Source organism: Podarcis pityusensis (genome assembly GCF_964106645.2).
Source record: "Podarcis pityusensis genome assembly, chromosome: 8".
In the NCBI taxonomy this organism is placed as follows: Eukaryota; Metazoa; Chordata; class Lepidosauria; order Squamata; family Lacertidae; genus Podarcis; species Podarcis pityusensis.
The window spans coordinates 24,596,566-24,609,996 of NC_138033.1; the positions used below are offsets into that span (position 1 = coordinate 24,596,566).

General features: G+C 46.3%; 1 protein-coding gene across 1 annotated transcript in view; it reads left to right on the top strand.

The window, feature by feature from the left end:
* The window catches only part of LOC308482552 (digestive cysteine proteinase 1-like), a 31,277-nt gene that overhangs the window by 6,424 nt on the left and 11,422 nt on the right, over positions 1 to 13,431 (top strand). The window contains exons 2-5 of the mRNA XM_081015764.1: positions 1,057 to 1,116; positions 7,748 to 7,840; positions 10,052 to 10,224; positions 13,077 to 13,320. Of these exons, the coding sequence (XP_080871890.1) occupies positions 1,057 to 1,116; positions 7,748 to 7,840; positions 10,052 to 10,224; positions 13,077 to 13,320 (570 nt within the window). The remainder of the gene's footprint in view (positions 1 to 1,056; positions 1,117 to 7,747; positions 7,841 to 10,051; positions 10,225 to 13,076; positions 13,321 to 13,431) is intronic.

Sequence of the window (13,431 nt, forward strand, 5' to 3'; positions counted from 1 at the left end):
AGGAGTCATAGGTGTTCCTTGGCACTGCTATTAAAGCATCTCTTTAAGACAAGCTTATCAGATATATATTTTGGGTTTGGTCCCCTATTTTTGCCCTTGCGCAATTTTAATCCTGCTTCTGGGGTGCTTTCCAATGTAGCACCTGAAACTCTCCCATTTCCTCTTCTGTCATCCGAACAACCATTTCTATTTGCTGCATTTTAATCAAATCGCAATCTTAAAAATTGTATTCTTGCAAATCCTTTCATCCAAAAGTCGACATTGATTGATTGATTCTACAGCATTTATACTCTTTAGTCAAAAATTATCTTGGAGAGGCTTACAAAGATCAACTCTAAGATGGTCCCTGGCCTCCAGTTCATAATCTAAAACTAAATGACACACAAGGAAAAAGGAGGGGGAGGGAGGAGGAGAAGAAAGAAAGCTCTAGCTCCAAAAGTTACAACTGATGTCAGTAGTGGGGCTGGCTGCCTTGCCCTTGATAAAGATCAGTCCCTCCTCTGAAGCAGTTGCAGGAGCAGAGCTGGTGACAGTGTCTAGGGCTGGAGAGTAGAAACTCAGAGTCTTCTAAGTACGAGCAGAGTGAAGAGGTGTGTGTCCTAAAAAGAATTACTTAAGAGCAGCCAAATTACCCTTCAGAGAACTCGCCCAGCAATTCATGCTGTAAAGCTGTCATTGGTTGGCTTGTGAATATCTGTCAGTCCATGAAATGCCCAATGCCAACTAAAAATATTAAGACTTAACATTTGTATAGCACGTTCAAATGTTTAATGTGTTTCACATGCATTCTCTAGTTGTAATCCTCACAAAAGCCCCAAACAGTAAATTGGCATGGGTAGTATTATCCCCATATTGCAGATGTGGGAAGTGAGGATAACTGAGAGGGTAAAAGCCACTTGGTAAGTTCCTGACAGAGACAAAATTCAAAGAAGGGCCTTCTGGTTTTTGTAGCTCAATTCAGGGACATTTTCTCTACAATGGGCATCCTTTGTTCAATCGCTTCTACATCACCATTGTGATACATTCAATGCTACCATATTTTTTTTCTTATTTCAGGAAATGGGTGCGCTCATTCAAGGATAACCCCTGATTTTGGAGACCTGTACCACGTCAAAGGTAAGCGTCACTCGGTATGGCTTTTCAGAGGCAGGTGGCACAAACACATGCGCACGCACACAGTGGACCGGTTCTTCCTGCTTTTGACCAAAATGCCTGGTGTGGGCAACTTTGCTATATGTCTAGCCAAGCACTTAGCTGCTTTCTGATGTCACTTTTCCCTTCAGTGGATGGTCATTGTTCCTGTGCAGAAAACTAGTTTATGTAGGAACACAGGAAACCAAGTCAGACCAATGACTGCACTGGCTGGCAGCAGCTCTCCAGAGCTTCAGAGAGGGGCCTCCCCAAGCCCTTCCTGGAGTTGTCGGGGATTGAACCCGGGACCTTCTGTATGCCTTTCCCCCAAAATGTGCAGGTAGAGACACTGAATCCATCTTGAACCACGCTTGTGTCTCTTATGGCTGTGGTTGTGCAGCGGGTGCAGGTGTCCCTTCATGAGCAGTAGAAGTTGCATCTGGAATTGTGCAAAGTATCCTAAGTTTAGCTGAGAATTAGTGGATCCTTTATCATTGCCAGCCTCCATTTTGTAATATAGGGACGACACTGGAACGTAATATGTGGGGCTTCCTAAGAGTTCCGAGATGCGGGAAGTCTCCTGGTTGGCAGCAGCCTGTTCATTTCCAAATGGTTCTCTTAGAAACTACCGTATTTTTCGTGCTATAAGACGCACCAGACCATAAGACGCACCTAGTTTTTGGAGGAGGAAAACAAGAAAAAAAATATTCTGAATCCCAGAAGCCAGAACAACAAGAGGGATCTGGCTTCTGGGATAGCCTCTTGCTGTTCTGGCTTCTGGGATAGCTGCACGAAGCCTCTTCAGGGCAGCGGGATGAAGGCTCCCCCTGCTCTCAAGAGGCTTCACACGGCTAAGCCAGAAGCCAGTACAGCAAGCAGGATCACTGCGCAGCAATCCCGCTTGCTGTCCTGGCTTATGGGATAGCTGCACGCAGCCTCTCCCGGGCAGCAGGATGAAGGCTTCCCCAAGAGCCTTGCTCCCTTTAAAGAGTGCACGGAGCATGTGTGCGGCTCTTGGGGGCTTTTCCCTGAGGAGGAATGTGGCTCTTTAAAGGGAGCACTGAGCAGAGCCTCCCACCTGCATTCGCTCCATAAGATGCACACACATTTCCCCTTACTTTTTAGGAGGGAAAAAGTGCATCTTATAGAGCGAAAAATACGGTATATACTATATTTCTCTTTTCTGGGACTGTAATCCTATATACACACCCTTAATCTGGAAGGAAGTCCCATTGGGGCTGAATCATAGACACCCTAGTTTTGGACATGTTTCTGCGTTAAAATCGAAGGACCCACGAATTGCCCATCGTTCTTTGCTTGCAAGAGCGGCAGTGCACAAAGCCTTCTGGTCCTGCTCAGGAAGCATGAAGTAACCAAGGTTGAGGAATCTGTTGTTGGGCTGCAGCTCCCGTCTGCCCCAGCCAGTGTGGCAAATGACCAGCTATGATGAAAGTTGTAGTCCAACAACATCTGGAGGGACCACAAGTTCCCCATTCCTGAAGTAAACAAACTAGTTATTTATTGCTCATTATGCAGTCAGAGACAGTTGGGAGGAGTAACTAATGTTAGAAATTGCAGCATTAGGTAAACTTTAGCAGAGGGGTCACTACTACCAGGTAAACCATGATGCTCCAGTTTTTTGGAATGCCTTATGCCCAATGCTGCCATCTCATTAATGTTTCTTTCATATTGCTACACATTGTAACCCGCTTGCGTTAAGAGCTTCTAGTTAGCATATCCCAGTGAGTGTCCCGGAAATGCATGTTTGCACCATTGCTGACTCGGTGGGAAGCTAAACCTAGAGGGTAATCTGCATCTTCTCCTTAGCCAAATGATAAGGGTGGGGATTTCTGTGGAATCCAATCTTTCCTCTTTCCTCCTGCCTCAATTTAGCCCCTTCCTGTATAACCTGAACAAGTATGTGCAAAGCTTCCTGAGATACTCTGAGGCAAGTAGGTCTCCCATTAGTAAGCTCTCCTTCCAGGAATATAATTTAGCTGGTGATGAAACCTGACAGGCAGCTCTAATACAAAACTGTGATTAGATTCAGCAAAATTAAAAGGATTGTACTTGAATGTGTTAGTCACTTCTCCTGGGAATCTGGTGAAATGGCTCTTCCTAACTGTTCCAGGGACACACATAAGAATGCTTATGCTTGGAGCTGACAGCCATGCTAGACACAACATTTTTCACATATTAGTTGGGCAGTATTTAGCCGATTTTTGCTTAAGGTAGCTTAGTGGTAGACCATCTGCTTTGCGTGCAGAAGATCCACAACATTTCCAGGAAGGGCTAGGAATGCCCCCTCTCTGAAACCCTGGAGAACTGCTGTCGGAAAGTGGAAACTGCATTCCCCCAACCTTGTGGCCTTCAGAAATTTTTAGAGTCCTACTCCCATCAGCCCTAGCCAGCATGACTAGGGATGTCAGGGATGATGGGAGTTGTAGTCCAAAACATCTGGAGGACACCCAGTTGGAGGCTAGTTTAGAAAATAACAGATAGATAGATCACTGCTTGTTCTACAAAGCAAATAGAACCAGATAAGAAGTAATCATCATCATCATCATCATCATCCATGAAAATGGTAAATGTGGATTAAATGGAAGGGAAATACTGTATGGGACATCATGTTGATGAGGATGGCACTATGTGCAAAACTTGCACGCATAAATGGCATCAAGTCCGCAATGAAAACCAAGGAAGAGGTATTGTTCTGCCTTAGGCAGAGATGTATCCGACATCTGAATGTGTCACTAGTTCATTCAGCACACTTTTGTTGTTAGGTTTCCTGTTTCCAGTGGGTGTCATTTATTGCCTTGTTTTTAAATCTATATTTTAATTTGTTCTAGAAACACTTCGTTGGCTGCTGTTTAACAACCATTAAAATATTTGAGCAGTGACACTGAAAAGACCACAGTGCCTTTCTGATTGCCAAATTGGCGGCAGCTGTATGTAATTCTACCTGCCGGCGTATGCACAGATTTGCCCCCAAATGCTTCCCAAGATCTTTTTCCTTTTGCAAGCTGTGGAAGTCATTGTACAATTGTGCTTTTCATGAAAAAAAATGCATGGCTTAGGTGAATTGTACCTTCCCCATCCATGCCACACCCAGTAATGTTTTGGAATGCAGCTCCCCACAGTCCATGATGGAAATTATAGTCCGAAACACCCGGAGGGCACCAGGTTGGCAAAGGCTGGCATAGATGGGGCATAGGATGTACACACACAAAAAGAACAACTCTGTGACCCTCCTCTGGAAGTGTGGAAACTCGGCTACAATTCTTCTTGGCAGCTTCAGGCAGAAGTACAATGACTGGGTGGTGCCAGGGTGTGTCCTTATTTCGCCCAATATGATTCTTTTGATAGGAATAGTAGGCAAGCTGCCATTCCTGCCCCCTCCTGCAGTCCTTTTGGAAACATCTAATGTCGTGTTCTTCAGTTTTGGGTCCCTATCCACGTGTGGTTAGATTACGATTCCCATCATCCTTGACCATCGGCTAAGCTGGATGAAGGGAGTTGTAGTCAAACCACATCAGGGGACCCAAGACTGAAGAGCACAGATCTAATGCCCTTTGGTCTTGTTCATGCTAGCCAAGGTTTCCCAAACTCCAGCTAGCAGGACCAGTGGTCAGGGATGATGGGAATTGTAGTCCAAAAACAGCTGGAGACCCAAGTTTGGGAAACCCTTTGCTAGCCAAAGAATGATTATAGGATAATAGGATAAAGTTTTTCAGTGGGTTAAGTGGATATTTTAACCTGGGTCTAGTAATAGGGGAACTGAAGTAAAGTGTAGCAACTGTATCAGATTAATCCAGACTTTCCCAACCTGATGCCCTCCAGATGTTTGGGATCTCCCATCAGCCTCGGCATCTGGGGTTGTGGAAAGTCAAGATTAATTTATCCAGGGTGTGAGTATGATGGAGGGATGGGAAACCTGTGGCCCTCCAGATGTTGTTGGACTCTGACCCCCATCAGCCCCAGCCAGCACAGACAGTGGTCCAGGCATCATGGGAGTTGTAGTCAACCAACAGAGAACCACAGGCTTCTCACTGTGTCCTTTCTTAAGCCTGTCTCCAGGCAGATCAATCCCACCCATGTTGCTGGAGAAGGAGCTGTTTCATCATGACAAATGTTGTGCTGTGCAAAAAGAGGAACTGCAAAATAATATTTCCCAAGAACAACATCACACTGTAAAAAAAAAAAAAAGTCTTTGTATATCTCAGCAACATTTCCTGCATGCCAGACACAAAGGTGTGGAAAGTTGTTGTCTTCAAGCCCCGCTTGTAAGTTTGGCAGCATCTATCTGGTTGTCTGCTGCTGGAAACAATACTGGGCCTTAGTCCGGGGCCAAAATATTCATTGTCTTTTAAATGCATTTGCCTCCCTGAAATGTCTCCCATCAACTTCTAGTTAAAGCTGGCATGCAGGTGGCTGGTGCCGCACTTGGGCCTCCCCACCTTGGTTCCACGTTGTAGGTAACCCAAGTGCAAGGAAATACTGAGCCCAACGAAACTGGCATCTCACCTGTCTGCTTGAATAAAAGGACACTGGGAAACGTGGGGAAGAGATGCTGTGAGTTGGCAGGTGTGATTTAAAGCGATGCACAGTCTGCCTTCAATCCAGCAAGACAAATCTTTACCTTCTTGTGAATTTCAACTTGGCAAACAAGTTGTTTGTTGCCGTGACTTGCAGAAACTGCGTTAAGCAAAACTTTGCATTGATTTCTCAACTTCCATTTGAATTTGCAGAACAATAGAGTTTAAACCTTTCGAAATGCCTTTTAAAATCTCATCCCTGACAAAGCCCTTGGGCAAATGTTTGCTCAACCTGGTGCCCTCTGGATGTTTTGGACTACAGTTCCCATCAGCCCCAGTGAGCACTACTGGGTGACTCACTCACACACCCCCAGCCATCCTCTGCTCCTTTCCAGAGCATAATTCCTTCTTCACCTGTTCATTTTATTTCCATATTTAATTTAGCAAGATTTATATAGTGTTGAGTTGACTAAAACCTCTAATATAAAATAATAATATAAAATATTATCTGTTAATTATTTATTGAAAAATACCAATTAAAATCAAACATTTAAAAAATCAACATGCAGTTAAAATATAAATAAAATAAGCAGTGCTGAAACAAATATACATATTAAAACTACACATGAACATTTCATGTCTAGGTTAGCTTGCCCAACAAAGTTTTTTGCAGGGGCTGAAAACAAAAGATCAATGTCTCCTGCCTAAAATAAATGGGCAGGGAATTCCAAGCTGTAGGTCAGGCATAGGCAAACTCGGCCCTCCAGATGTTCTGGGACTACAACTCCCATTATCCCTAGCTTACAGGACCAGTGGTCAGGGATGATGGGAATTGTAGTCTCACAACATCTGGAGGGGCAAGTTTGCCTATGCCTGCTGTAGGTGCTGCCACACTGAGGGATCACTTCCTTTCAAGTGTGACATAAACATTACTGTATATTGCACTTGTAAAAGTTCCAGTTCTGCAGACTGAATCAAGTAGGTTAAGGCAGCCAAGTAAAATGGTCCTAAGTTCTTGAGGGCTTTCTATACTAATAACACAAACTCCTTGCATTTGACCTGGTAACAAATCAGCAGCCTCTGAGAAGGGGTGTGGCCAGGATTTATGTTGGGGGGGAGGCAGCATTCCCCACTGTGTCAGTGCCATGATCATTGCAGCCAGGAAGGAAAAAGGAAAAAGTGGGGGGCAGTGAGAGGTGAGGCCTGGGAAGAGTTCTGAGGGCCACACTGAGAGGGCTGGGGGGGGGGGTAAGGATTTTTGCCATCCCTAAGGTTGTCAGAGTGATTCAGCTAGACAGGCCTTCAGGAGGACGTGTCTATTTCAGTCCACAAGAATGACAAATTAAATGCATTCCACAAACATTAAGATTTCAGACACTCAGAGCAATCTTTCCAATGAAATGAGAGTTGCACTGCTTTCACAATGAGAGAGAATTGGAACCAGTGCATTCATGGTGAAGTTTGGCAATTTACAGTATTTCCCCCCCGTTAACAACTTCAGTCTTCCATCCAGGTGTATCCTCCACTTAACACCATGGGCAAAACTAGATAAGAGTCAGGCAATTTTCCCCAGTGGAATTTTTTCCCCAGTGCCCCATTTTCCTGTGGGAAATTAGCCACTTCACACACATACATTACGGGTTGTATCCAGCTTTAAGTTTCACTGAGCAGTTCCCTGAAGTAGTCCTAACGTAGTCAACAGGCCTAACTTATTCATGTTCATTAATTTCAATGGGTCTACTTTGCATATCTTTAGCATTGCGTACAACCCAATGAGCGAATAACAGTTGCAAATACAATATTATGAGGCAAGCTAGGAAGTTTTCAAAGGTTCCCTGTGTGTTTTAGAGCCGTTGAAAATCAGGGGAGCTTCAGCAAATACAGGGAAAAAATCCCAAGCTACACAGAACATTGATCTGGTTGCCCACTAAAAATCCATCTCAGTCACAGCAACAACTATGGAGACATTGAAGCATACCCTGTGGATGTGAGCATAATCATGTGAGGTTACTTAATATGCAGGCAGCCAAAAAGTCCTTCCTCTGAGTCCCTCACCTGGAAACTCTCATTGTGTTCTGTAGGAGTCATCAACCTCCCTTATGCCGAAATCGAAGAGCCCTTCGAAGCCTGGTACAACCTTACTGGGAACAAGAGTCGCATCGAGTACTACAACGGTAAGAAGCCGTAGAGAGGGCAGTGGGGTGGGAAGGGGATGCCAAATGCTCTTGGGGCTGGTATGGGAGAACTCATGCTCCAAAATAATATGATGGAAATGGAGAAGAGGAGCTGCAGATGTCACCTTGAGCACCTTGCAGGAAAGGTAGGGTGCAAATGCAATAATACAAGGCAGAAGTGGGTTTCTGCAGTGGAGGAGAAAGTTGCCGGCAGGTATCCCAGACCAAACTAGATGAGACGATGGAGTAGGGACAGCATGGCTGGGTGTCAGCCAAGGGTCCTCCACCCAGCAAGGAGTGCACTGGACCTGCTCATCCTCCTCACCAAGGCAACCATCTCAGCTGCTACTGCCTGCTGGCTCATTGGCCCTCTGCCTGGCTAGCAAGCAACTGGTAGCAGTCATAAGGAGGAAGGGCAGCAGCAGCCTGGTATTGTGGCAGGGAGGAGGAAGTAGACTCAAGGAAGGCGGGAGGCCATAAGTGTCCAAGGACCCTGCAAAACCTGGAGCTGATGCTTCGATGGAGGCCCCCCTTCTAGCTCTTTAACAACAGTTGCAATAAGCATAGGAAACTCCCTTACACCAAGTCAGACCATTGGTTCAATTTAGCTCAGTGATGTCTACACCAGGGATGGGAAATTCCAGCCTGTAGGCCAGTCTTGCCCCAAAGACGTTTTCCCCAAACCACAACCCACCTGCCCTTCACCATTGTCGCTGGTGTTGTATGCTGACGAGTGAGAGAACAGGGTTCAATCCTGCACTGGCCGCACAGTCCTGCTCCCAACAACAAACAGGGCCACACAGCGTAGGCAGCAGGATTTGATCACAGGATTTTAGTGTCGGAAGTGATACCAAAGGCCACCTAGCCCAGCCCCCCACGATGCAAGAATCACGGCTGAAGAATCGCTGGCAGCTAATGTGCAGATATTAAAGATCGGAGCAAGATCTGCATGAGATCCAGGATTTATAGTGGAGGGGGGAGATTCTCAAAAGGGTTTTTGCAAGTCTCCTCCCTGTTCCTTTTGAAGTCCCTCCCCACTTCCCTTCTAAGTCCCCCATCTTAGAGCAGGGTGGGGAGGCTCACAAAGTCTCCGTCCCTGTTTTAAGGGATACCTTTTGAATTTAAGCAGCAGCCTCCAGTGTTGTTAAACTGGAAATGATTTTCCCACTCCCCTAGTGGCTGTGATTATGCTGAGGCTGCAAGCCTTAAATTAATTAAATAGTTGGAATGCTCACCTCAACATTTAGTTGTTAATGGGGGGGGCAGATTTAAAAGGTGTGGCTGCAACCGAAGAACAGTCTTTGCTTGCTTGCTTGCTGTTGAATTAAATTTACTTACTATTATTAAAGAGAGTCGTTCATTTGAGTGGTCATGTTTATTTAAAGTGTAAGCTCTCCTGCTTCCTTCAGGACCTCAGACCTCTTATTTGCTTCTTGGCATTCTGCAAATGCATTCACATTTGCTTTAATTTACATTTCTGAATTTATTTACATTTGATTTGATTGAAAGCTAAGCTAAAAAAAAAAAAATTAGCATGCAGTCAGTGGGCAGCTGTAGCCTGTACAACTCGTACTGTGAGCACAGGATATTCACGTGATCTTCCTCATTCAGATTGGCCCACGTCACATGCCTGCTCTTCCAAATATTTTGACTCATTCCTAAAACATTCCTGATCTCCTTATTGGCTCTTTCAAGAACCTTCAAGGAGATTTGCAACAATAAAAAGCAACGCAGGCTGTGTATACACCATACATTTAAAGCATCTCTCCCCTGCGCCCCCCCCCCAAAAAAAAATCTTGGGAGCTGTAGTTTGCTAAGGGTGCTGGGAATCATAGCTTTGTGAAGGGTAAACTGCAGTTCCCAGGATTCTTTCAGGGCAGTCTGCTTTAAAATGTGTGTGTGTGTATGTGTGTGTGGAGCAACAATAAAAGAGATTTCAAACCACAGTAGAAAGACAGGGTTAAAATGCATGTGAGACCCTGGCACTGTTGGACACCCCCACCCCTTTAGTGCCTTCCAACCCCTCCCTGCCCCTCTCAACTTTCTGGCTTGTGTACTTTGGTGAGCGGGGCGGGGTTGCTTACTAAATCTCTGTTTATTAGCACATGTCTACAGGGGCCATCTGCCTGCACAAGGATGAGCTCTTACTCCGTACTTGTATTTCCTCTCCTTTATGGCTGTTGCCGGTTTCTCCCCTTGCTTCTGCTGCAGGCCAAGTGGTGACCTTGCAGCTTGGGAGCACAAAGCCCTACGGCACCATGTTTAAGCTCACCCCGCAAACCACAGAGGACGTTGTGAATGCCGAGAAGTGCTTCCAGCTGAACGGCACCAAAGATGGACGTGTGAAACCGCAAGGCGTCTTTCCCAGCTTTAAAGGCTTCAAGGTGAGCAAGTGGAACTCAGCAGTCAAATGTTTAGGGTTGAACTGAAGAGCGGGTGGCCTTATAATATATCCTCCCCTTGTGGTCTACCCTGCTTGGTACTGTCTGCACTAAAGCACTGAGCTTCTTGGGCTTGCCGATCGGAAGGTCGGCAGTTCGAATCCGTGCAATGGTATGAGCTCCTGTTGCTCAGTCCCAGCTCCTGCCAACTAGCAGTTCGAAAGCACACCAGTGCAAGTAGATAAATAGGTACCGCTGCGGCAGGAAGGTAAACGGCGTTTCCGTGCGCTCTGGCACTCGTCACAGTGTCCCGTTGCACCAGAAGCAGTTTTGTCATGCTGGCCACGTGACTTGGAAAGCTGTCTGTGGACAAACGCCGGCTCCCTCGACCTGAAACGAGATGAGCGCTGTCTCATAGTCGTCTTTGACTGGACTCAACCGTCCATAGTTGTCTTTGACTGGACTCAACCGTCCAGGGGTCCTTTACCTTTTACCTTTACCTTTGTCTGCACTGATCGGCAGTGGATCTCCAGGATTTCGACCTCAGAGATGCTGAGGATTGAACCTGGGTCCTTTGGCAGGCAAAGTAGTCTGAGCTAAGACCCTTCCCCACTTGGATCTGGAACACCTGCTATGGACTCATTCTGTCACCTTTGCCTGCTGGGTGCTTAGCCTTAGTTGCCCATCAATAAACGTGACTTACCTTTCAGGCTGCTCATTGGTAATAACATTAATAATAATAATTTTATTTATATCCCACCCATCTGGCTGGGTTTCCGCAGCCGCTCTGTGCAGCTTACAGCACATATAAAACCACAACAAGACATCAAACATATCCTATACAGGCAACAAACAAACCAATAAATCAATAGAAACCAATAATAACAGTTTATAGTTACACCCAAATTAAAATAACCACCAACCCCAACTAAACATTTAACCAACCCCCACCAGACAAAAACAAAACAGAGGAAGCAAAATTAGAACCGTTTAAAACATTGTAAAACTAGGGTTGCCATATTTTTTTAGCTGTTTTCAGAGTGAGTGTGAGCCTGGCCCCCTAGGCCAGGTGGACATAGGCCTTGCAGCAGGAAGCGCTCTTCTTTCCAGCACACATTGGAAGGTGCTACATACGTGGAGATCATAGGGCTGGTTGCAAGCAACTTAGACTTGCAGCTGGGGCAAGGGCATCGGCTCTGGGATTTGTAGTCCAAAGTGTTAAGGAGGGTCTAGATTAGGAGAGGCTGTGATAGAGCTCTGCCACAGAGCTATGGTCCTTTCCTCAAAGTCTCTTCCAAGCCCAGTCTCCCATGGCTTAGGAATTAGGTGCATAGGAAGCTGCCTTTTTAGACCCAAGGTTAATCCGGATCAGTATTGCCTACACCAACTGGCCACGGCTCCCCAGGGTTCTAGGAAGGGGACCTTCCCAGGCCTGCCTGGGATTCAAACCTAGTAGTTTCTGCTATGTACTCTGCCTTATATCAGCATCGGACTCCTTGTCCTTTGGCCCATGCAAAAATTTGCCACTTGATTCCTTATTAAGTGGAGATGCCAGGGATTGAACCCAGGACCTTCTGCATGCAAGGCAGGTGCTCTGCCACTGAGCTGTAGCTCCTCCCCAGTTCATCAGCCTCTTGTAGCCTACCTGTCTACATCTGCTTCAGAGGCTACTGTGCTTGCAGGGAGACCCGCCAGCTTCAGATGTCACTTGACATTTCAGCCCCTTCCCTTTCTGACAGGGCTCAAGAGAGCTGCTCCTGTCGAAAGAGAGTGGCAGGTCCTCAGGCAGCTTGGCTCAGTGATTCAGCCACTTGCCATAAGCTGCTCTGGCATGTGCCAAGCTTCCAAGACGAATGCAAAATAGGCTTCACCCAGATGCAGTTCCTTGATAATCGTGAAAAGTTGTTCCACGGTGGCTGTTAAAAGTGGCACACGTTGCAGGGAAGATGTGTTTGATGACAAGCTGTAACTTGACTTTTGCCAAGCTGCTGCCCTGAATAATGAAGTCAGTGTGTGTGTGTCCGTGCGTCCGTGTGTGTGCATGTGTGACTTTGCTTTAGTTGGAAGACTTAAAAAACAGGGAGGGAGATGGGGAGCTCTAGGCCAGGCATAGGCAAACTCGGCCCTCCAGATGTTTTGGGACTACATCTCCCATCATCCCTAGCCAACAGGACCAGTAGTCAAGGATGATGGGAGTTGTAGTCCCAAAACATCTGGAGGGCCGAGTTTGCCTATGACTGCTCTACACCAAGAGGAGTCCATGTGATGCCCTCCTGCTGTTGCCTGGCTACTGCAAGCATCTGGCCCCAAGCCACTCTGGGGGCCTTTTTTGGCTGAAAAGTGGGGTAAAAATGCTGCAAGCAAGCAAGCAAGCATCATTCAATAGATGCAGCTTGCAAGTGAACTCCAGTATTACACAGTGGACGCTGGCAACCTGTCCAGCTTAACTGGTAGGCTATTTATTTGGAGGCTATGGGAGACTAGAGCAGGGGGAACCAAACTAGCTTTTGGGACTATAACTCCTGTCATCCCAGGCCAGAGCTGGTGGTCCCAATGAGAACTGTAGTCCAACAATATATGGAGGGCACCATATTGGCCACCTTTGGAGGAGACATAAGAGAGCTAGATAGACCAGAATGATGACCTCGGGTTGCATCCAGCTATGTTCTGCTCCGAGTGGACATACTAAAAAGAATAATCCCCATTAAAGTCAATGGGTTGTTTGCCGTGCGTGTCCCACTCAGAGTAGACCCATTGGAATTGATGGATAGGGCTAACTTAAGTTTATGAATTGGTAGGACTCGCATTGGATTACAGCCCTTTTCATGCCTGCCCTTTCCATTGCTCCTCCCCAGCCCATAAGGGAAGAATACTACAAAGGCAAATACTGCACCGTGTGGCAGAACATCTCTTACGGGGGCAAGAAGAAGAATATCTACACTATGTGGGTCACCAACAGCAGCTGCGGTGTGTCGCCTGTGCACTACGAGATGAAGGGCTTCAACACTTTGCTGGGGTCCCACTACGACAAGTATGAAATAGATTATACCGACTTCTCCAACAGCTTCCCAGCTTCCGTCTTCGACCTGAAGCCAAACGGTGAGTACGAGATTATCCTTCTGCACCCTTCCTCCAAGTAGTTCAGGGTGATCTCGCTCACAGTGGCAAAACAACTTATCTGGGTTTATCTTGCTCAACAACTTTGTAAGG